Source organism: Vigna unguiculata, chromosome 6 (assembly GCF_037176805.1).
Source record: "Vigna unguiculata cultivar grain cowpea cultivar isolate G323 ecotype 2 chromosome 6, ASM3717680v1, whole genome shotgun sequence".
Lineage (NCBI taxonomy): Eukaryota > Viridiplantae > Streptophyta > Magnoliopsida > Fabales > Fabaceae > Vigna > Vigna unguiculata.
The window spans coordinates 33,939,197-33,959,892 of NC_140797.1; the positions used below are offsets into that span (position 1 = coordinate 33,939,197).

The following is a 20,696-nucleotide window of genomic DNA, read 5'->3' on the forward strand; positions in this document are numbered from 1 at the left end:
GAAATATTTGTTTTTTTTATTTTTTTTAATATTCTTTCTAACAACTTTTAGATGAAGAAAATATTTACATAAAAATATCAAGATATTTTAAGTTTGGAAATAAATACTTGTCATGAAATATACTTAATAGAAATAATAACATCTCTTAATTATTATTTTTGGGTACTAATCTCAACCACTTTTTCAGCAATCACACCAACACACATAAATGTCATCATGCATTATTTTCTCTAATGCTACTATTTGCTTAAGCTGACATTATTCTCATGTTGTGACCCACAATCTCTAATAAATGCTTATTATAAAATTACATGTTGTTGAAACCCTAAATCATTTAATTGACATAGCCAACCCTTTGATATATTTGTTTAACTTCATTGAGACTAAAGTAGTAAACCATCCTTTTAGGTATAGTTTTAGGTAAGAACTCCAACATTAGAAAAAGAGAAAAAGAATGTTTGGTTAAGTAGGGACAAGGGTAATTGTTTAGTATTTCATGTAATCACAAAACATCATTTGCCATGCATCTAGGCATTAATTTAGTCAACTTTCAAATAAACTTTAATAAAGTTATATTTATATTATAATATTTTGTATTGCTTTTCACATAATAGAATAAATATAGATTTCTAAATATACTTTCATTTACAACTTTACATAGTAAAATGATGGTCAAAGGATCAATTTTACATGAATTCAGCTTTATATTTGGATGTAAAACTGAACTTTACAGTCAGTTAAAACAAAGCACTACCAATTAGGCATTATTTAATTCATAAACATTTTATTTAATATAATATTTCTTCATTTAACTATCATTATTTAATGACATTTCTCATCCTTTTTTTTTCAATATTTTACCATCGCTTTTATTCACATATTAAATGTCCAGTACATACTATTAAATTATCTAGAAATATAAAAATTGCTTGAGTTTTTTATAATAAAATATGTCAATATAAATCCTAGAAATAAGAGAGTTGCTAATCAATTGTAAGAAATTTACATTTATGAAACTCGTATTAAAATATATTTTTTATTAATTAATATTTTATATAACTAAAGTTCATCAACTTTGACTTAAAATTGAAATTTATTGATGTCTAAAATTTTGATATTTTTTGGTTCCTAAACTTTAAAAAATGAATGAATATAGTTTTTTAACCTAATTATGTTAATTTTTTTTACGTGTTGAACGCGTTTCATGTTAGTATTGGAGTTATTTACACCGTTTGACACATTCTCAGTTCAATATTTGTTGAAAAATATGCTCGACTCCTAAAAAAAATTAACGTAATTGAGTTAAAATAACTATATTTATTTATTTTTTATGTTTAGAAACCAAAATATTTTGAAATTTCGAACATAAACGAATTTCAATTTTAGATCAAGAGCTAAAAATATACTTAAACCAAATTATTTTCACAGACTAAAATAATGACATTCATATCATTACGCATTTAAACAAAAATTGAAATATAATGTTAAAATATGTAAGCAGAATTAGGACAAGGTTCATAGCGTCATATGTAATAGTTGAATTAATTTTAAAATATACTATTAAACTTATATATATATATATATATATATATATATATATATATTCATATTCATGAACCGATATACAAGTTGATAGATTTGTATCCAGTTCAAAAATAATAAAAACGACAACATATTATTAAATAACATTTAAATAATTTTACTCTTGTTGTGTTTATAAATTATTATTTTTGTTGTCGATTGTCATACTTAAAGTACAGTACACGACAGCATTTTCCTAGACGACAATGATGGAAAGATAACGTTTTTCTTTTTCAACTTTTTTCTGTATGACTTTGTTTAGTTAATCTTTATTAATGTATGATTCACAAAATTCAAAGTTGCATTTTATTTCAAAGGTGAAAAAGTCTAAAAAGTATGCATTGAATTGCATTGTCATTCCTGTTATAAAAGAAAAGAAAAACTATGCAAAATTCCAAATTAAGAAGATTCTAAAGGATAACAAAAACAAGGGTGTTGCATGCCATGACTCCTTATAATTTGAGTTAAGTTAATTTGAGAAAAGTAAAATAAATTTGGTTTAATGAATCCAAATATTTAAATTTAAGTTCCTAACTGAATTTTCTATAGATTCTAAATTTTCTTTTCCAATTTAAATAAGTTGAAGAATAAAATATATTTAAGTTAGTCAATCTACCTAACTCATTATTTTATGGTAGGTTGAATAGATTTACAAAGTTTTAACTAAGCTAAATTGAATTGATCAAATTTTAACTCCACCTATTACAAATGAATCCTTATAAGGTAGGTTCATTTAACTTTTAACAACTCTTTTCTCTTTATCTGTGGCTAAAACATATTTGAAAGTGAAAAAGCTTATGCAATGGTTTGTTGAAGTTGAGTTGAAACTTTCCCTTGTTAAGTTTTCAATTTGTTGTTTTGTGTTTTGTTTTTCAACGCACCAAAATGCACGCCATGATTGTTTATGTCATATTTGATGCTGTAGAATGACATTGATTCATCGTCAACCGTGCGTCACGCATGGTGCCAACAATGGTTTTCGTTCATTTTGAGTCATTTTTGGGTCTCAATTTTCCTTCTGATTTTCTATCATAATTTCATCTCCACCTCATGTTAATTGTGATGTGATGATGTAACTTGTTACATTTTAATTCCTTGTCGATATAAGTCCAAAATTGTGGCTCTTCTCTTATTCAAACATCAAGACAAAACACTCTTAAATGTAACAAGGACCCAAATTTTGAAAGCTCATCAGGATAAGATTTACGAGGATGTTCGAAACATAGTTTATACTATTTCATTTTTCATATTTGCACCATTTTTTAGCTTCTATGTTCCAATAGCAACCCTAATTTATTAGTAATCCAATTAGTTATTACAATATCATTAAAGAGTTTAGATTTAGTTATCGAGAGATAGATGATCGGTTAAAAACACACATCACAAAAGTATACAGAGTCACTTGTCAAATTTCTTATCTAAGGATGTATTTTTTCTAGAAGAATGATTTAAGGAAGGACGAGATGATTGATTTGGATGGATTTGATGATAACGTTTATATTGTTCTGTTTAAGAAATTTGTAGATAACATTAAAAGTAATTTGTGAGTAAAATTTGTGAAAGTTTATAAAAGATTTGACTGATATAATTAATAAAAAAATTTGATAAATAAAAAAATAAGATTACCAAATTATGATTGGTGTTAAAAATAAAATAAAATTACATTTAAATAAGTTGTAATTAATTTTGAAAAAATTTTTTATGAAAAAAAATATTACTAATATTACTGTTATATCAGTATGGGAATACTTCCGCAAAGTCTAATCTTTCTGCTGGATTCACACCAAGAAATATTTCATTTGATAAAGCTGGTTCCCATCAATTATTGAAAAAGAAAATTATACAAGAAATATAATTTTGCCTACTTCAAAGAGTCATTTAATCAATATGATATTAATAATGTAACCGTGGCATGATTTAGAAGAAGAATCGTTTATGCTAGTAAATTGGCCTGTTAATTGGATTTGATATTCTTATGAAGTAGAATATCTAGTTATTAGTTACAAAATTGGATATATATGATATGAAATATATTTTGTTTTAGAGGGTCTTGATGTTTAAATTTTAAGCGTAAAATCCCAGAGAAAAATAAACCTCATTTTTCAATTCTTTATCCTATGAGGTAGAGTATAGATTTTTTATTGAATTTTTTTTATGTTATTTTCTGTGAGTATTAAAAAAACACTATATTAATATTTTAATATTCTTTTAATATATTTTAAAATGTTAAAATTAGTAATAATTAATATGTTACGAAGAGATAATATACAAACAGAAGAAAAAATCCTGCAAAGAATCTACATTCTAGAAATATATGATTTCTTTAGAGAATAAATGCTGAAGAAAGATAACGTTGACCTTGAGATATATGAGACTTATGCAATGAATACACGAGTCAATCAAAAAATGATAAATTTTAGTTCCCCACCAACTTGCAATCTTTAAAATTATCACAAAATCTGAATTTCATTTCTGTGGATTTTACAAGTAACATCTTACTATTAAGAAAGGGGTTAAATTATGTTTTTGAAAAATATTTGTATCGAAAATCCTTTTATTTTGTTTTTAGATATTATGAAGACGTTTAATGGAAAGATATTATAATCAAGACGTTTACATTTTGTCAATTAATCTAAACTTCAAATTATATTTCTCCTCCCTTAAAACAAATTGTTCATATAATATTCATCAAAACAAAGTCTTTTTACCCAACTCTTTTTTTCTATAGCCTGTACCTTTTTTCTTAGCAATGTTTTGGATTTAAGATATTAATGAAACCTTGAATTTTGGCCCAGAAGAAAAAGTCCCCTTCATTAAGTCAACCGCATTAAATTAACCTACAAAGTTTGCTTCCTAGTATACTTGTAGGAATCATGCGTAGGATCTTAACGATAACAAGATATAATAAATAAATTGATAAGATTTATGATGGATTTTATTTTTATTTAAAATTTGTTCAGATAGCATAGAGTTTCAAGGTCCGATACGGATTTGTTTTTAAAACTATCTTGAAAGAATAATGAAAGAATGTATATTTAATTTTATTTATTTATTTTGACTCTTAAGTTATATATACTATTGGTCATACTAAAACAGGCTCCTCACACAAGGTTTAAGAAAAAGAAGTTTTACGATGGATTTTATTCTGATTTAAAATTTGTTGAGATAGTATGACGTTTGAAGTTTTAGTACGGTTTTGTTTTTAAAAATTATCTTGAAAGAACAATGAACAAATGTGTATTTAATTTTTTTTATTTTTATTTTGACTGCTAAGTGATATAGATTATTGGTCATACTAAAATAAGCTCCTCACTCAAGGTTTAAGAAGAAGAAGGTTGACTTTTAGAATAACTTTTTTATTTTCTTTTTGTTGAGGGCTAAGAGAATGAAGATTCATATATAAAACCTCATTTTCATTTCTATAAATACTGTCAACGTTTTAACAGGTATTGTTCATTTTGGAGCGTGTGCTCCGTCATGGTGTGGTCTTTAAAAGACATCTCGGTGGATGGAAGGAGGAAGGGGTATTTAAATTACATTAGGCCTCCACTTATAAGTGATTTTGGACTATTGGACGTGATTTTGGACTATTGGACGCAAAAGGAATATAAACTCCCTAATCGAGATCTAAGGGGAATGACGGATCATCCCCATTGAATGGCTTAAGGGACCGATAATTCTATTATCAACCCCACAACAGGCACTAATGTTCCGATCCAAAGTCTATTGATAGAATCACTATCAATCACCATATATTCGGGATATTGTCCGTTCTGGAGAGTGTGTGTTTCGTCATGGTTTTGTTCTTAAAATGCGTCTTAGATGGTAGAAGGAGAAAATAATATTTAAACTGTCTTAGGCTTCGACTTCTAAGCGATGTGAGACTATTGGGTAAAGTCGGAACAATAATATTTTATATATAATAATATTTAATAATACTAATAACAATATAATAAAATATCACAACATAATAGTACTAATATAATAATATAAAACAAAAAATAGATATAAAATAATAATACACATTTTTGCTTTAATGTTAAATCAAATACTATTATGAAATGGGTTTGAAATGTCAAATAAACTTAACATTTTTTTTAAAAAGACTAAATCCATATAAATTGAAAGATGAATGACTAAATTGGTCCAAAATTTCAAAATAGACTAATTATAAAATTTACCAAAAGTTTAGAAACCAAAAACATATTTAATCCTAAATAATTTAATAATGACATTGATAACAAACTAAAAACAAATTAAATATTAAGAAAACATATTTTTTTTAATTTATTAAATATAATTGTATTTCTAACTATTTATACTATTTACAATTTGTCATTTAAAGACAAACAATGTAGTAAGAATTTGAAATATAAATTTGTGTTAAAACGTGACAAGTCTACTAGACAAATCTACTAGACATGTGACATTTATATATTTACAATACTATTTATATTTATGAATGATCTATCATTTGTAATTTATATAATTTACTATTTTCAATTTTTTGCATAGTCCAATATTTGTTTTTTTATATTATTTATTCTTTACATTTTTTTCATAATTTATCATTTGTAGTTTTATATTGATTTACAGTTCATAACTTTTTGTATCGTATAATGTTTATATTTTTTTAAAAATCTTCTTAACAATTTCTAGATCATTTAAAATGTATTATTTTTATTTTTTTTATATATTATTTAAATAATATTTTTTTAAATTATTAATTTTGATTAAATCTATTTATATATTATTTGAAATAATTATATACAATATATTTTATTTAAAGAATATATAAATAACTTAATTATATTTTTACTATATAAATCAATCAAAATATTATTACTTAATTTTATAAATAAAATATTATAATTATTAAAATTGCACGCTACAAATATTACTTTTAGGAGAAACTAAACTTGTATTGGATTTAAATAGAGAAAGGTTTTAGTAAATACATGCTTCAATGTCAAGAAGTGGACGTGCCGGAGTGGTTATCGGGCATGACTAGAAATCATGTGGGCTCTGCCCGCGCAGGTTCGAATCCTGCCGTTCACGTTTTATTATTTTTTGTACATCTAAACATGATTGTATATGTTTCGGACATTCTCCATCATTCTATTGTTAGTATATACAGAAATTTCTAAGTCTGTGTTTTATAATATTAAATATAATAAAAGTATTATTTATATTAGATTTTGTTAGTCAAAAGTTTTATTGGTGGCATTAATTCTACTAGAGGATTTAAAGAAAAAAAAAAAAAGCTAAACTATACTATCTAACGAATAAATAACTCAGAACAATATAACATAACAAAACTTTTATTAGTTTTAAAAAACTTATACATTATATCCAATACCACAGTACCTCAAAGTGTGAACAAATGTTTATAGTTATTTAAATCTATACTACTTTAAATATATTATTTTAATAGATTTATTAGTACAATCCATTTAATTTGATTTAAATAGAATATATAATTTTAAAAATCCAAAATTAAGGTAGATCTAAATTAGTTTTAGTAATGAAATTTTAGATCAAATTAAATTAGGTAAGGCAAGTGTAAACATCCAATTTTGTCTAGATGAATAATATTTTTTTTAAAATAAAAAATAAAAGAAAAAATATTTTTTAGTTAATGGTAAATAAGAAAAAGGTGAAATAAAATTTTCTTCAAAAATTTTCAAACTTAAAAATACGAGATAAAAAAAAGAAAAGAAAAGAGAAAAAAAAGGAAGAACTCAATTTGTTTCTAATTATCATACCCCTCCTCGTAAGTCCAACAACTCAACATTTTTTCATCCTCACTCCTTGTTTTCTACCCTTTGTTTTTTATAGAGAAAACAATGATATGATTCTAATAATTAGAAGTAATATCTCTTCTAATAATTAGAATCAATATTACTAATGATAAATTTGCTTTGATTCGGTGTGAGTTGATATTCGGTGATGTGTTGTTATCATAACTACTAATTTCTTCCTTATATTGTTGGTTAGAGTTACATTGATATTGTAATGCGTATCCACAATCTGTCATATGAAAAAGGGATCGGAAAAAAAAAATATTTTCTACACTTCTCTCTTTCTCATTATCACTCACACAATCCCACCTTCTTTTTATCTCTTTGGGGAGAAGAGCAAAATTCTTACCAAATGGGGTAGGAAGAGAAGAAAGAAGGTAATTATAATATAGAAAACAAAAGAATGAGATTGATAAAGAAGAGGACCAACTGAAAAGTTTAAAAGGTATGTCAGTGTCAATATTCTTCTTATTTTTTTATTTATACATTCCCAAATTTTCACTATATTTTTTTGTTTTAATATTGTACTTTTTTTTACACCTAAATTTGGTCTTCTTTTTTCATCTTATTTTAAAAATCATAACAAAAAATAGTTTTCCCCATTTCTTTTAGTGTTTGTCCAACACCAATTTTTTAAATTCTTTTCTTTTTCTTCAAAAAAAAATATTAAAAAAACTAAAATAAAAAATAGTTTTCTTTGTTTACTTTTTAGTGTGTGTCCGGTCGTTAGCGTTGCATGACATCCATTTTCAAAGAATTAAAAATAAAAAAACATAAAAAAGTTTTCAAAATTATAAAGAAAAAAAGAAGCCAAATCAAGAATTTTATAGATTCATAAAAAACTGCATAATCCAGATCTTCCATTGGGAGATACGTAGGAGAAAGATTAGTCTTTGTCGAACAAAAAAACTAAAAAAATATTTTTGTTTATTTAGTATATTCTTTTATTATTATTTTTGGAGAAAATAAACATTTTGAAAAAACCACATTCTTTTTGCACGTTTAATTAAAGGTATCGTCTTAGGATGGACGTTGTGGGTGCTAATACCTTTTCCACGAGTAACCGACTCCCGAACCCAAAATTTAGACAAAATTAAGATAAATAAAAATAAAGGGACCAAATCGATATTTTTTTACAAAAATAGAGACCAAAAACATAATTTAACCTTAATTTTATATAAATAATTCTTTTTCACACTAATTATCTTGTTGCATGTTTTGTCTTGCTTGTGTTTTATTTGTCTCTTTTGCAATGATCACATAATTATCTAAACAAAGGAAGATACACGTGATAATACTCTTCTACCGGAGAGCAATGAGATCGAGGAGTAATGCTGTGGTCTCCTACAATTGTATAAGAGTTTGGGTCTCATACAAGCTCATTTTTTTCTATAAATTGTTCCAAACAGTAACTAATGTTTTTTAAACAAAACTTTAGTACTACATCACTTTCTTCCAACATTTTTGCTTGAAGTAACTCTAAGAAATTGTGGCTTTTGTGCTAAACATCTTTTATTGGATATACTCTAAGAAGGCATTCACAAAATATATCAAATTTTGACACATGTTTATTAGGTTTAATTAGTCAGATGGTATCCACTTTCATTTAAATGTGTCATTTTGGTACCCACTTTTAAAAATATGTCAATTGAATCCCAACTTTGAAAAGATGCCGCAATTAGGTCATTTTCAGCAAAAAATTATTAACACCGTTAACAATATTGATATTTAAAATGACTTACAAAATTAAATATTTATATTTATATTTATATTAAAATTTAGTGGTAAAAATCATGAATTAAGTTGACGACTTTAGTAATTTTTGTCTGAAAAAGACTTCATTAAAACACTTCTTCAAAGAATTGAACTAGATTAACAAATTTTTTAAACCGGGTACCAAACTGACACATTTGAACGAAAGTAGATATCATTTAACTAATTAAACTTGTTTATTAAAAATAGCACTGAGGACAACTATAGAGACAGCCACTAACTTTTTTGAATATACAATAAGTGGCTATTTAATATTTATTTGAAAGATAAATATAACATAAAAACTTCACACATGTGGATGTTTAGAAAAATGAATTTAAGTAGAAATTATGATTTAAAGTTTGGTTTTTGATACAAATTTAATACCCTTTATATATAGGTCTAAACTTGGAGTGCAAAATTAGAGTTTTCAAGCTTTTGTAGTCAAAGCAATATTTTTCTGTTGTTGAAATATAATGGTCAATTTTATGACAAGTGGGTAGCAATTGGCCCATTCAGTGATTTGTCGAGTTATCTACTAATTTATCCAAATATAATGCGTGAATAACTTATAGTTCTTGAATAAAGAAAATTTCTAAAACACTTTAAATTTATGTTTTGATAATCACATCAATTTAAACACCAAAATTTAGAAGATTGAAAATAGTATTTGCGTTAATGCTCGACCTATATAAAATCGGAACTAATTAATGTATTAAAAGGTTATGCTCAAATTTGAAGAGAAAGATTAAAGGTCATAAAGTGCGTTATTTATTAAATTATGAGATGCAGTAATTGTTCTTCGATTATACTTATTTGAATTGAGAAGCTAATTGGATTGTCCTAATATTCCTAGATTCTCTTGTTGAGTATTTTAAACGTATTTGAATGAATTTAAATTGTCAAAATGGAGACTTTGAATTTTCCATTGGGAAGACTTGAAAACACTTTTTTAACGTTGAAATGTTGACACGTTAGAGCCTTCCTAGAAGCTCCAATCAATGTATGGCTATTAAATATTAAATCAATTAAGATATGAAAAGAGATAACGTCAAAGGATGTGACATGGGTCACAGTGTATAGATATTATAAACCCTAACAATAATATTTAATAAATACGATGATTGTTATTATAGGTTTAATAGATCTCACCCTTTTTTGGGATATGTCTTAATTTGACTCTGTTTTGGATAAAATCTCACCATTTGTTTCCATAACTTCACATGTTCCTCCTTATTCATAATACTCTATTTTACTATAAAAAGTTATTACACTATATTAGTACTATATCATTAGCTAACAGAGGAGGGCAAGGAAATAGAGAATTGGAAGGATTTAGATAACGTCACGGAAAAAAATTCAATTTTGATGATTCAATCTATTTTTTCTCTGATTTAATCAATTTAATATATATTTTATTAAAAATTTAATTCATTTAAAATTTATTTTGTTGGATCTGGATATCAATATAATCTACATTTTATATATTTTATGGATTAGATATCTATTCTCTAAATCTAGACTTTCAAAATGGATAATCCAAAATTTCAATTTATATTTTTGGTTAGATTAGGCTAAATGTTGAGACTTGTCCAAATTTAGTCGTATTTGATTGAGTTGGTGTGACCCTTTACGGAATTTGGCCGAATTCGGCCGAATTCAGTCAAGTTGGTCCCGATCGAAATTTGGCCCAGCTAGTCCTAGACAAAATTTGGAAGTATTCAATTGAGTTCATCCCGACCCAAATATGATTGCATTGGGTTGAGTCAACCTAGACAAAATTTGATTGTATTCAGTAGAGACAACTGCGACCAAAATTTGGTTGTATTCAACCTAGTTGGCTCTAGTCAAAATTCGGTCGAATTCAATCGAGTTGGCCCCGATTGAGATTTGGCCAAGTCGGCCCAGGCCCAAATTTGGTCATATTCGGCTGAGACGACATAGGATGAAATTTGGCTGTATTCAACCGAGTTGGCCACGATCAAAATTCGGCCGAATTTAGTTGAGTCGGCTCCGGTCAAAATTTGGTTGTGTTGGCCCCAAAATTTGACCGAGTTGGTCCTCGCCTGAATTTGGTCGTATTCGAAAAAGTCGATCGCGACCGAAATTTGGTCATATTCAGGCGAGTCGGTCCATACCTAAATTTGGCCGAATTCAGTCGAGTTGGTCATGACCAAAATTTGGTCGAGTCAGCCCTAGCCCAAATTTAGCCGTATTCGATCTAGTAAGTCCCAATGAAATTTGACTGTATTCAATTGAGTCGGTCGTGATCAAAAATTGGCTATTATCAGTCGAGTTGATCCCGATCGACGAATTTAGTGAAGTTAGCCCTGACCGAAATTTGACTGATCAGGCCCTAGCCCAAATGTGGCCATATTTGGTCAAGTCGGCTCTGGCAAAAATTTGGTCGTATTAGGTAAAATCGGCCCTGACCGAAATTGGGTCGAATCCAGTCAAGTCGATCTCGATTGAAATTTTGTCGAGTCGACCCTAGCCCAAATTTGGTCACGTCGTTCCCGACCGAAATTCGTTCGAATTTGACCGAGTCGACCCTAGCCAAAATTCGGTCGAGTCGACTCCAGCCAAAATTCGGCTGAATTCGACTAAGTCGAGCTCAACCAAAATTCGGTCGGCCCTGACCGAAAGTCAGCTAAGTCCATCCCATGCTGAAATTTGGCCTCGTTGTCCCCGACAAAAAAATTGTCAAATTCTATGATGTCGGCCCTGTGGACACAAGGTTTAGAAAGTTTAATTTAAATTTATTTTATGAAAAATGAATTTTGGATTTTGAACTTGATCCAAATATTTGGATCTAGATTTAAACTTGATCCAAATATTTGGATTTGAATTTTAAAAAAATCCAATATACCTTTTTTGAAAAAATAGATCTTGATCAAAAATTTAATCCAATTATTTGGATCGAAAATGGATGTGGATTGAATCATTAAAAATCCAATCCATGATCACTCCTAGATTTAGATAGTTGTTTAAGGAAAAAAGTGATATAATTAAGATAAAATGTGAATATTTAATTATTTAATTATAAAATAGAAAAAATTATTTAAGTTTTATTTTAGAAAAAAACATTGTTTTATCATAATACTTTTCTTTATTTTTAAATTTTTGAAATATATGTTATTTTTTATAAATTAGATTTCGTTTAGGGATTTTGATAGATAATAGAGTAAGTACATCCAATCAAAACTTATTTTAGAATAAGTTTCTCTTTATTTTTTATATTAAGTTGGTTTTGAAAAGTTTTAAATGTATAGAGGTTTGGATTTTTGTATTTGGACTTTCTAAGATAAAGATAAATCTTTCTTGGTCCAAGATTATAAAGGCATATTTACATCATTGATCAAAATCTTCTCTATAAATTTAAGTTTGTTGTGTGATAAGAGAAGTTGGAAGGTTACCTTTAAATATAAACAAGTTTTAATAAGTGAGGGAAACCATATCATGTTTTAATAATATCTTAAGGTAGATAATCTAGATGTGAGATGATTTGGTCATAGTAGTTTTGATTTCTAATAAGCATTTGTCTTTTGTTTGAAAATATGCAAATTTTGAAATAGAGTAGAATGTTATTTGAATTTTTTTGTTAATAGAGATTTTTCTAGAGTACTTTAGTTCGAATATTATTATTGAGACGTTGAGATGGTGAATAGATTTTTGTATGTTAAGTTATAGAGATTGTTATAAAGAGTAGTTATTTTTTTATAATTATTATGATTTAATATATGAGTTAATGAGAATGCAAAGTTGTATTTGAGAAAATGAAATTCATGTTGAAATTTTGAGTTATCAAAAAGTTGAAAATTGTTACATTGATTTTGGATAAATGTTTGAAAAGAAATTGGTTGTATGAAAGTGATTTATTGTTATTTTCGCTCGATAGTACATTTATGTTTAAGCGAAAAAAATTTATTTTAACTAAAATATAATAGGTGTTCTGGTATACTCAATAAGTCTCATATCGTTTAGGAGTCGAGGTCAGCGAAGTTTAAATACTCTTACCTCCCTCCACCTTCTGAGGCGTATTTTAAGGACAAACTGTGATGGATTTCCACGCTGCTCTAAAACAGATAATACCTCAGAAACACAGGAATTGTTCCTAACAATGGCTGAACGAACTTGGGTCGGATCGGAACAATAGGAGTTCAACATTTACTTTTGACTCCATTTGCAGTCACTTGAAAAAATGGAGTAGAAAAATTAGTTTTGCTCTTGATCCTATTTTAACTTGCGGCGAAAATGGACCATGAATTCAACCTTGGTCTTGATTAGGTTTTCACTCAAGCGAAGCAATTTTAGTTCAAATTAAAAAAAAAAAGTTTTAGCTTTAATTGGCTATTTTATTAAAAAAAAAGAAGTCAAAGCGAAAAAGTTTATATAAAAAACCAAAGCAAAACAACTAAAAAAACTTGATACAAAAATGTTAAATTACACATTTGATCTTTGTTTTCGTTCAGTTTTGTAAATTCAATCCTGATATAGGGACCAAATTGAAACTAAATTGAACAAAAATATTAAATATAAGGACCATATTGAATATAAAATAGTGACCCCGACACGTGGCACCGATTCTAACACATGGCACGAAGATAGTTTGACACGAATTGACACGTGGTAGACACAGATCATTGACGTTAATTATTTAAATGGTTAGCAAAAAGGATCAGGGTTAAATATGTGTTTGGACCTTTAAGTTTTAGTGAATTTTAGAATTAGTCATTTTCAAAACTTTGGACCAATTTAGTCCTTCATCTTTCAAAATACGTAAATTTAAAACTTTAGACCAATTTAATCTTTCATCTTTCGAAATACGTGAATTTAGTCATTTTAATCAAATTTTGTTAGATTTATTTGATATTTTGTACGTATTTTAAGATTGTATTTGAGTTATTTATATTATTTGACACATTTTTTCTTTAATGTTTAAGTACAATACTATTATGAAACACGCTTGAAATTGAAATATCAAATAAACTTAACAAAATTTGACTAAAATGACTAAATCCATGTATTGCGAAAGATGAAGGACTAAATTAGTTCAAGTTTTGAAATGAATTAATTCAAAAATTCACTAAAAGTTAAGGGACCAAAAATATTTTTAACCCAAGGATCAACTTGAAAAAAATTTGATGAAAATTGAAATCAGATTAAAAAAACATTAAAATTAAATTGATAAAATTTAACAAAAGTAGGAATCAAATGTATAACTTAATAAAGGACATATGTGAGGATTAAATTGAAACAAATAGAAATATGTGAGAATTAAATTGAAGACAATGACATTTAGGCGTTACACTAACACAATTACCTTATCACGTGGCATTAATAGTGTCACGTGTCACTAACAATGTGACGTGTCATTAACAGTGTTACGTGTCATGTGTCACTGACAGTGTGACATGTCACGTGTACTGACAGTGCATGTGTCACTGACAGTGTGACGTGTCACTGACAGTGTGACGTGTCACTGACAGTGTGACGTGTCACTGACAGTGTGACGTGTCACGTGTCACTGATAATGTCACATGTCACACCAATGACCAACAAAAAAAATCAAAAGAAAAAATTCAAAATTAAAAAAAATTAGAAAAAATAAATAAAAATAATTAAAAAAATGAAAAAAAAACAAAGACTGATATGGCGATAATTTTGTACTGAAAGAGATCTAATTGAGGTACTTTTTCAAACTTAAATTGAGACCTCTATAAAAAGTAGTATCAAACTAACATATCCAAATAAAAATAGGTATTATTCGAATAATTAAACCATTATATTTTTAAAGATCAAATTGAGAATAAATAGGAGATTGTTTTAGGAAACAAATGGATTGTTTGCCCAACAATTTATTAAGATTTTCCCTTCAAACCATAAGTTGTTAACAAATGTTTTTTTAAAATATCATCTTTTCATACCTAAAGATCATATATATATATATATATATATATATATATATATAAGTCCTGTCTACTAAATATTATATATATAATAACTAAATAAACAACAAATATTTCTTTTGGGATCAAGAAACAAATACTTGTAATTTATTTTCCTTACTAAATCCAGAGAGCATTTCTCGAAGTATGACATGGAATGAAGATCAGGTAAAGAAAACGAAAAACCAAATACTTGTAACACAAATTAAATTATTTGACTGTTCTCAGAGAGTAATTGGTTACTGAACTGATACTGTCGTAGAAACCAAACATCCTCGTAATCTTTCTGTGACTCTTTAAAGAAAACTATAACCTTCTTAAAAGTTGTTATTGTTAATTCCAGCAACTGAGCTTTTATGTACTTGCAACTTTGACTAAACTGTGATGAGCCAGTTGAGGAAAGAGACCAATGGAAGGGCCGAATTATGTGTCAAACTAACTCTCTATATTTCTCTTCTTTCTCTTGTAATCTTGTATGCAGTCTTCTATGTCTTTCTCAAACTATATTACTGCTGAAATTCCACTATCTACTGGAAATGAAAATGGGCTATCTGGGAGATTCAGTCCTTGATTGCTGCATCATTTTTTTTTTCCACAAAATAAAGTGTAATCTATACTATATTTAGCATTGCTGTGGATAAAGATAAAGCCAAAAGGAGATGATTCATACCTGCCCTCAGCAGTGTAATTGTTATCCATATATCCGGATTTGTCATTCAGAACATGATTGAGAGATTCTGCAGAATGGACATTGAAATGATCTGCAAGAAGCCAAAAAATACAAGATAAGCAAAGAGAAATGCAATGAAACTGATCATGAAAAATATGCAATCTATGTTTATAATATATATCACTGCACACCATTTGAAGCTTTTGCTGCGTTAAAGCCTAAATGGGGTGAAGTGGTGAAAGATTTTTGGGCCAACTGCAGCTCTGCAAAACGTCTTCTCTGAAATTCAAATGCAGCCTCCTCTTGCTGTTCAATGATCAGGCTCCTCAGAGATCGAGGGTTCCTGCAACCTCTTGGAACTATGAAAACTAAGTATTAGTGGAAATTTCTTCTTAAACAAAAGGAACAGAGTGAAAGAAAGAGCATATGCATAACATGAACATATATCACTTTGAACTGTTGCATGAAATCTAGGTTCCAAACTAGAGTATATCATGCTCACTTGGCGTAGGTTCAGTGTCAACATCTACGTAGTGTGCTGAGTAATAAGCAGGGTGCTGGTGCTCAACTCTATCTGAGTGCTTTCTGCATCCAAATTGAAAATCACATAAAAAAACAGTGATGGTACATTGGTACTAGCATCTGTCAATGTCTCATTTTACTTCATCATTGAAGGATTCAGAGATAGAACATGAAATTTACCTGAGCATAAGTTTTGGCTTCTCTTTGTAAGGTTTCACAAGAACCCGTGATTCACAGACGTAATGGGGATTTCCCTTATCCAAAATTGCTTTAACAGTTTCAGAATCATCAAATGTCACAAACCCAAACATCCTTCTTTCTTGGCTTGGAATCCTTACATCTTGAACTTTCCCAAAAGTGCTACACAGAATAATAACATGTTAAAGCAATTTGAATTTTCCAACACAAATCCTTAACTGCATACAAGTTTGAAACATTCATTCACCTAAAGTAGTTTGAAACATCAGCCTCGCTAAAAGTGCTGTCAGCGGGAAATGTCAGGTATATCTGTCGTGATGCACTGATGTATTTACCATATTCTCCCTTTCCATTGAACTTTGGAGCATCTTCAGCCAGAACAACCGAATGCTGCCCATGAGGCCTGGTAATCAACCATCACAAAAGATGAAAATGAAAATTGTAGCATGAAATATTCAACAAATTTTCTACACAAGAATCATCCATATGAAAAGTACAAAAATCTTCACCTGTCAATTAGCCTAATGCTATTTTTCAACCGTGCAAGAAGCTTTGTCAAACTGTAGCCAGATTTTCCATGTCTCTGGCTCTCAGTGAGGTATCCATCAGCCTGCAGCACCTTCTTGTACTTCTCAAAGTACGCCATTGGAAGGGAAGCAATTGATATAGAACCACCCTTTTTCAGTTTCAGGAGTTCAACAATTTCTGACTCTAGTTGTGCCAGTGACCCAGGTGAAATCACTTGATCATCATTAAAACCATCATTTCCATACATGTGAGGGAATGCATCCAGTCCATGATAGTATCTACAGCTATTTCCATGCTTACAAAATCCTTTGTTAAAGTAGTGACAGGTCTTCACTGGATGGTCAAATCTTCTACCAGATTTTCCAGCCAAATTCGGAGCTGGTGAAGCATCTAAGCCATAGTAATCATTAGCAATACCTGGAGTGTCGGAAGTCCCATTAGCAATTACCATATGATTATCCAGAGTGAAGAACGGGGTTTGCTTTTGAAGTTCAGAGATAGAATCCAAATAACCCTGTGCCATATATTCTGCATTGGCATTGTTAATTTGAGTATCCCAGAACGGAGATTGAACCTGGAAGCTTGTTGCTGTGAGAGGGGTGGTAGGTGTGATTACTGATAACTGGGCAAAATTCATGGGAGGTGAAATTGGATGAATGATTGATCTAGCTGATGATGACCTTTGAAGCTTGGTTCTGGCCTGGAACGCCACTTCACGAAGCACATCATCAGGTAGTGAAGCCAATTTCGCCATGTCTTCTTCCCCATGTTCTTGGACAAGGAGATACCCTAAAATCTTTGAGGCCTTCTCAGGCTCAAATTTCTGAAGTTTACCTAAAACTATACCTGTGTATTCTGAAATATCCATATCCATAGCTTGAAGTCACTGCAAAGAGTTAAAACAACACTCAACAGAAATCACTAAACACTGCTGAGAAAATAGACATAAAGAAAAAGTGGCCATAATTTAAAAACATCGAAGATAAATGAGTCCTAGAGTGAGCAGAAGAAGATAAGAAAAAAGTTGGATAAAATCTCAGAACAAGAAGAGTGATGTTCTTTCAGCAAAAGGTGATGAACCTATTTGTGACCAATATAGATCATAAATTATCTGTTTCCTAATTTGGAAATGAACAGTGAGGAATAATCGAATGTCCCCAAAAAGCACAAAAGTTGTATTGTACCCATCAAAAGCAGAAACATATGGTGAGAAATAATCAAATGTCCCAGAAAGCACAAAAATTGTATTCCACAAACATCCGATCCCAGAAGAAAAGAAAGCATATGAAAAAGAATGAAGAGTTAAAAATGTGGCAAGGTTCATACTCATCAAACACAGAAGAAGGACATAAGCAACCTGAACGTGCTTCAAGCACAGATCTTTCAACAACCCTTTTGTCTTCTACATATCTCAGAGCTTCACCTGACATTCAGAGAGCAGTATCGTCACAAACTGAGGAAAAGAATGCTCTCGGAAAAGGTCCAGAATCGAAATCCTATGTGAAGCCAGTGAGCAACACTCGCACACTAAACACTATCACTCTATGTTTTGTGACTCATTCACTGTGGTGACTAATCTATATTTGTCCTTCTTTATACCCATCTTTTGAAGATCACACACAGCTGTTACGTAACCACAGATACCAGGCAAATTATTTTGCTTAATTCTCGAAGTCCATAACTGCTTCTTGAACTACCCCACTGACCAAAACATCCTTCAATTTATTCATTTTTTTTTTTAATAATTGCTTGTTATATAAGAATTTCTTATAATTTACTCTCCTATTCTGTCCTTGAAAATAATTTTTACAAAATATCTACATAGCATATTTTATTTTCTCTTTCATTGTCACTTATTATTATAAATTTAAAACCTTAAATTAACAGTAAGAACAGAAAAATGTCTGCGAATGAGCAATGTGCTAAATTTAGGAGTTGATCATAAGAACACGTCTGCAACATGTGTATGGCACAAACTGAATTTTTGTTGTGTCTCGATTGAGGGAGAAAAATTAAAACAGGGAAGTGGGGCCCAGATGAATCTGAACCACTTAGTTGGATCCTTGAGATTCTGAAACTCAGATCATGTTGGTGGGGACCATATCAAGAAGAATATGTATGCTCCATGCAATTTTGCTAAGGCAAAAAAAATCCTTACTTTCTGCTCAAACGTTTCAATCTGTTTGTGAGAAAACAACACAAACCACTTAATATCACACTTTTGGATAAACCTCACACTGCAATACCTATCTCCATTGTAAAGATTACATCTTGATTTATTCTTTTTATAGTCCTTATTCTACTCTATTTTTAATATTCCATAAAAAAAATTCTCCAATACAAGTTTTTATTTAATAATGTTTTTTTCTTAGCTTACTAAAATGTAGTGTTTAAAATTCATGCTCATGAATTTTATGTTACATTAAACCACTCAAATACACTCTAATTAAAAAAAAAAAAAGTATTGTAATATGTATGGCCTAGATGTTATCTTACAATATAGATGATTTTATATAAAAAAACAAAATGTGATGAATTTTTCTACGGACTAAAATTAAGTTATGAGATAAAAATACATTTTTTATAAATTAAAGAAAATTAATTTCACATTTTTCACTGGAAGTTTTTATAATAAATATTGATAAATGTATAAAAGCTAATGCCACATCCAAACTACACGTGGCGTGTTTCCTATGCCACTAGATTTATCTATGTTATGATAAGTGGGGTCCACTGCATGTTTGAGAGACCCCACAACATTGAGAGAGTTTCTGTTTTAGAGAAGGTTTTTACTATATTCTTTAATTCGCTAGATTTATGTAGGGGCAGTAAATCGGGCCCGCGATTCGCTTAAGTCCTTGGATTGGCTTGTCTCCATTTTAAGATGTGATTCAAAATTTTGGTCTGTTTTGCAGCCTGTTTTTTCTATTATTATTATTATTATTATTATTATTATTATTATTATTATTATTATTATTATTTATTATAAAATTTTTCTTAAATTATTTCTTTTTATTTTGTTAAGTAGTTTCAATTTAGTTTGTCAGATTTTTTTTCTCAATTTGGTCCTTAATTTTAAAAAAATATTAAATTTAGTTTTTGTAGTTAATTTTGACCAAATAACATTAAAGTCAATATCATGTATCAATTTGTGGTTTTTTTAATTTTTTAATTTTTTAATTACTTTTACACATGTCACTTACAGTTGTGACACATGTAAACATGATTCAATTTAGTCCCTATATTTGTTTTTAATTCCAATCTTTGTAAAAATGAAGCAATATTGTTTCTCCATGAATTGAGACTCAATTTATTTTTTGTATAAATCTTCTGATGATATTCTTACTAAAATTGACATTTTTATTAAATATTTTTTTTTAGTTTTATTATTAAATAAGGTTAAATCCCAAACCTAATTTCAATAATTAACCATTTTGTCATCATATATAAAGGCATCAAGTGTATCATTCTATACAAACTTAGTGAAGATTAATAATCAAATGACTTGTTATACATAAGTTTAGGAACTAAATTTAAGTTCAAAACAAAACCAAAGTTTAAAGTTTTGGATAAAATTTAAATTTAATTTAAAATTATTCATATAAAAACAAAAATAATTTTAACCTAAAATTGAATCATTTAAAAAAAATAAGGACTAAATTGAGATAAAAAACTGAAAGACCAATTTGACACTAC

General features: G+C 28.6%; 1 protein-coding gene and 1 non-coding gene across 4 annotated transcripts; one reads left to right on the forward strand and one right to left on the reverse strand.

The window, feature by feature from the left end:
• Nucleotides 1-6,557: 6,557 nt before the first annotated feature.
• Nucleotides 6,558-6,639, forward strand: TRNAS-AGA (transfer RNA serine (anticodon AGA)). The gene has a single exon. It is a non-coding gene; the product is annotated as a tRNA-Ser (tRNA).
• An 8,517-nt stretch (nucleotides 6,640-15,156) lies between these two features.
• On the reverse strand, nucleotides 15,157-18,950 carry LOC114187293 (zinc finger CCCH domain-containing protein 18-like). 3 transcript variants are annotated; one of them, XM_028075505.2, is made up of 8 exons: nucleotides 18,327-18,947; nucleotides 16,982-17,886; nucleotides 16,720-16,875; nucleotides 16,455-16,634; nucleotides 16,255-16,337; nucleotides 15,944-16,111; nucleotides 15,753-15,843; nucleotides 15,157-15,656 (listed from the first exon to the last, which is right to left on the reverse strand). In XM_028075505.2, exons 2-8 carry the CDS (start codon nucleotides 17,872-17,874, stop codon nucleotides 15,584-15,586), a joined length of 1,644 nt encoding a protein of 547 aa, XP_027931306.2. In that variant the 5' UTR covers nucleotides 17,875-17,886; nucleotides 18,327-18,947; the 3' UTR covers nucleotides 15,157-15,583. The 3 variants fall into 3 exon arrangements, with proteins under 3 accessions (XP_027931306.2, XP_085530393.1, XP_085530392.1); XM_085674267.1 differs by having other exon boundaries at nucleotides 15,157-15,843; nucleotides 18,358-18,950; XM_085674266.1 differs by having other exon boundaries at nucleotides 15,157-15,843; nucleotides 18,327-18,949.
• Between the last annotated feature and the right edge of the window lie 1,746 nt (nucleotides 18,951-20,696).

Coding starts and splice junctions, on each gene's coding strand:
- LOC114187293 (XM_085674267.1), bottom strand. CDS start 17,874: ATGGATATGGATATTTCAGAATACACAGGTATAGTTTTAGGTAAACTT. Junction 16,876..16,981: donor AGCATTAGGCTAATTGACAG/GTGAAGATTTTT, acceptor GTTGATTACCAG/GCCTCATGGGCAGCATTCGG. Junction 16,635..16,719: donor GATGTTTCAAACTACTTTAG/GTGAATGAATGT, acceptor TATTCTGTGTAG/CACTTTTGGGAAAGTTCAAG.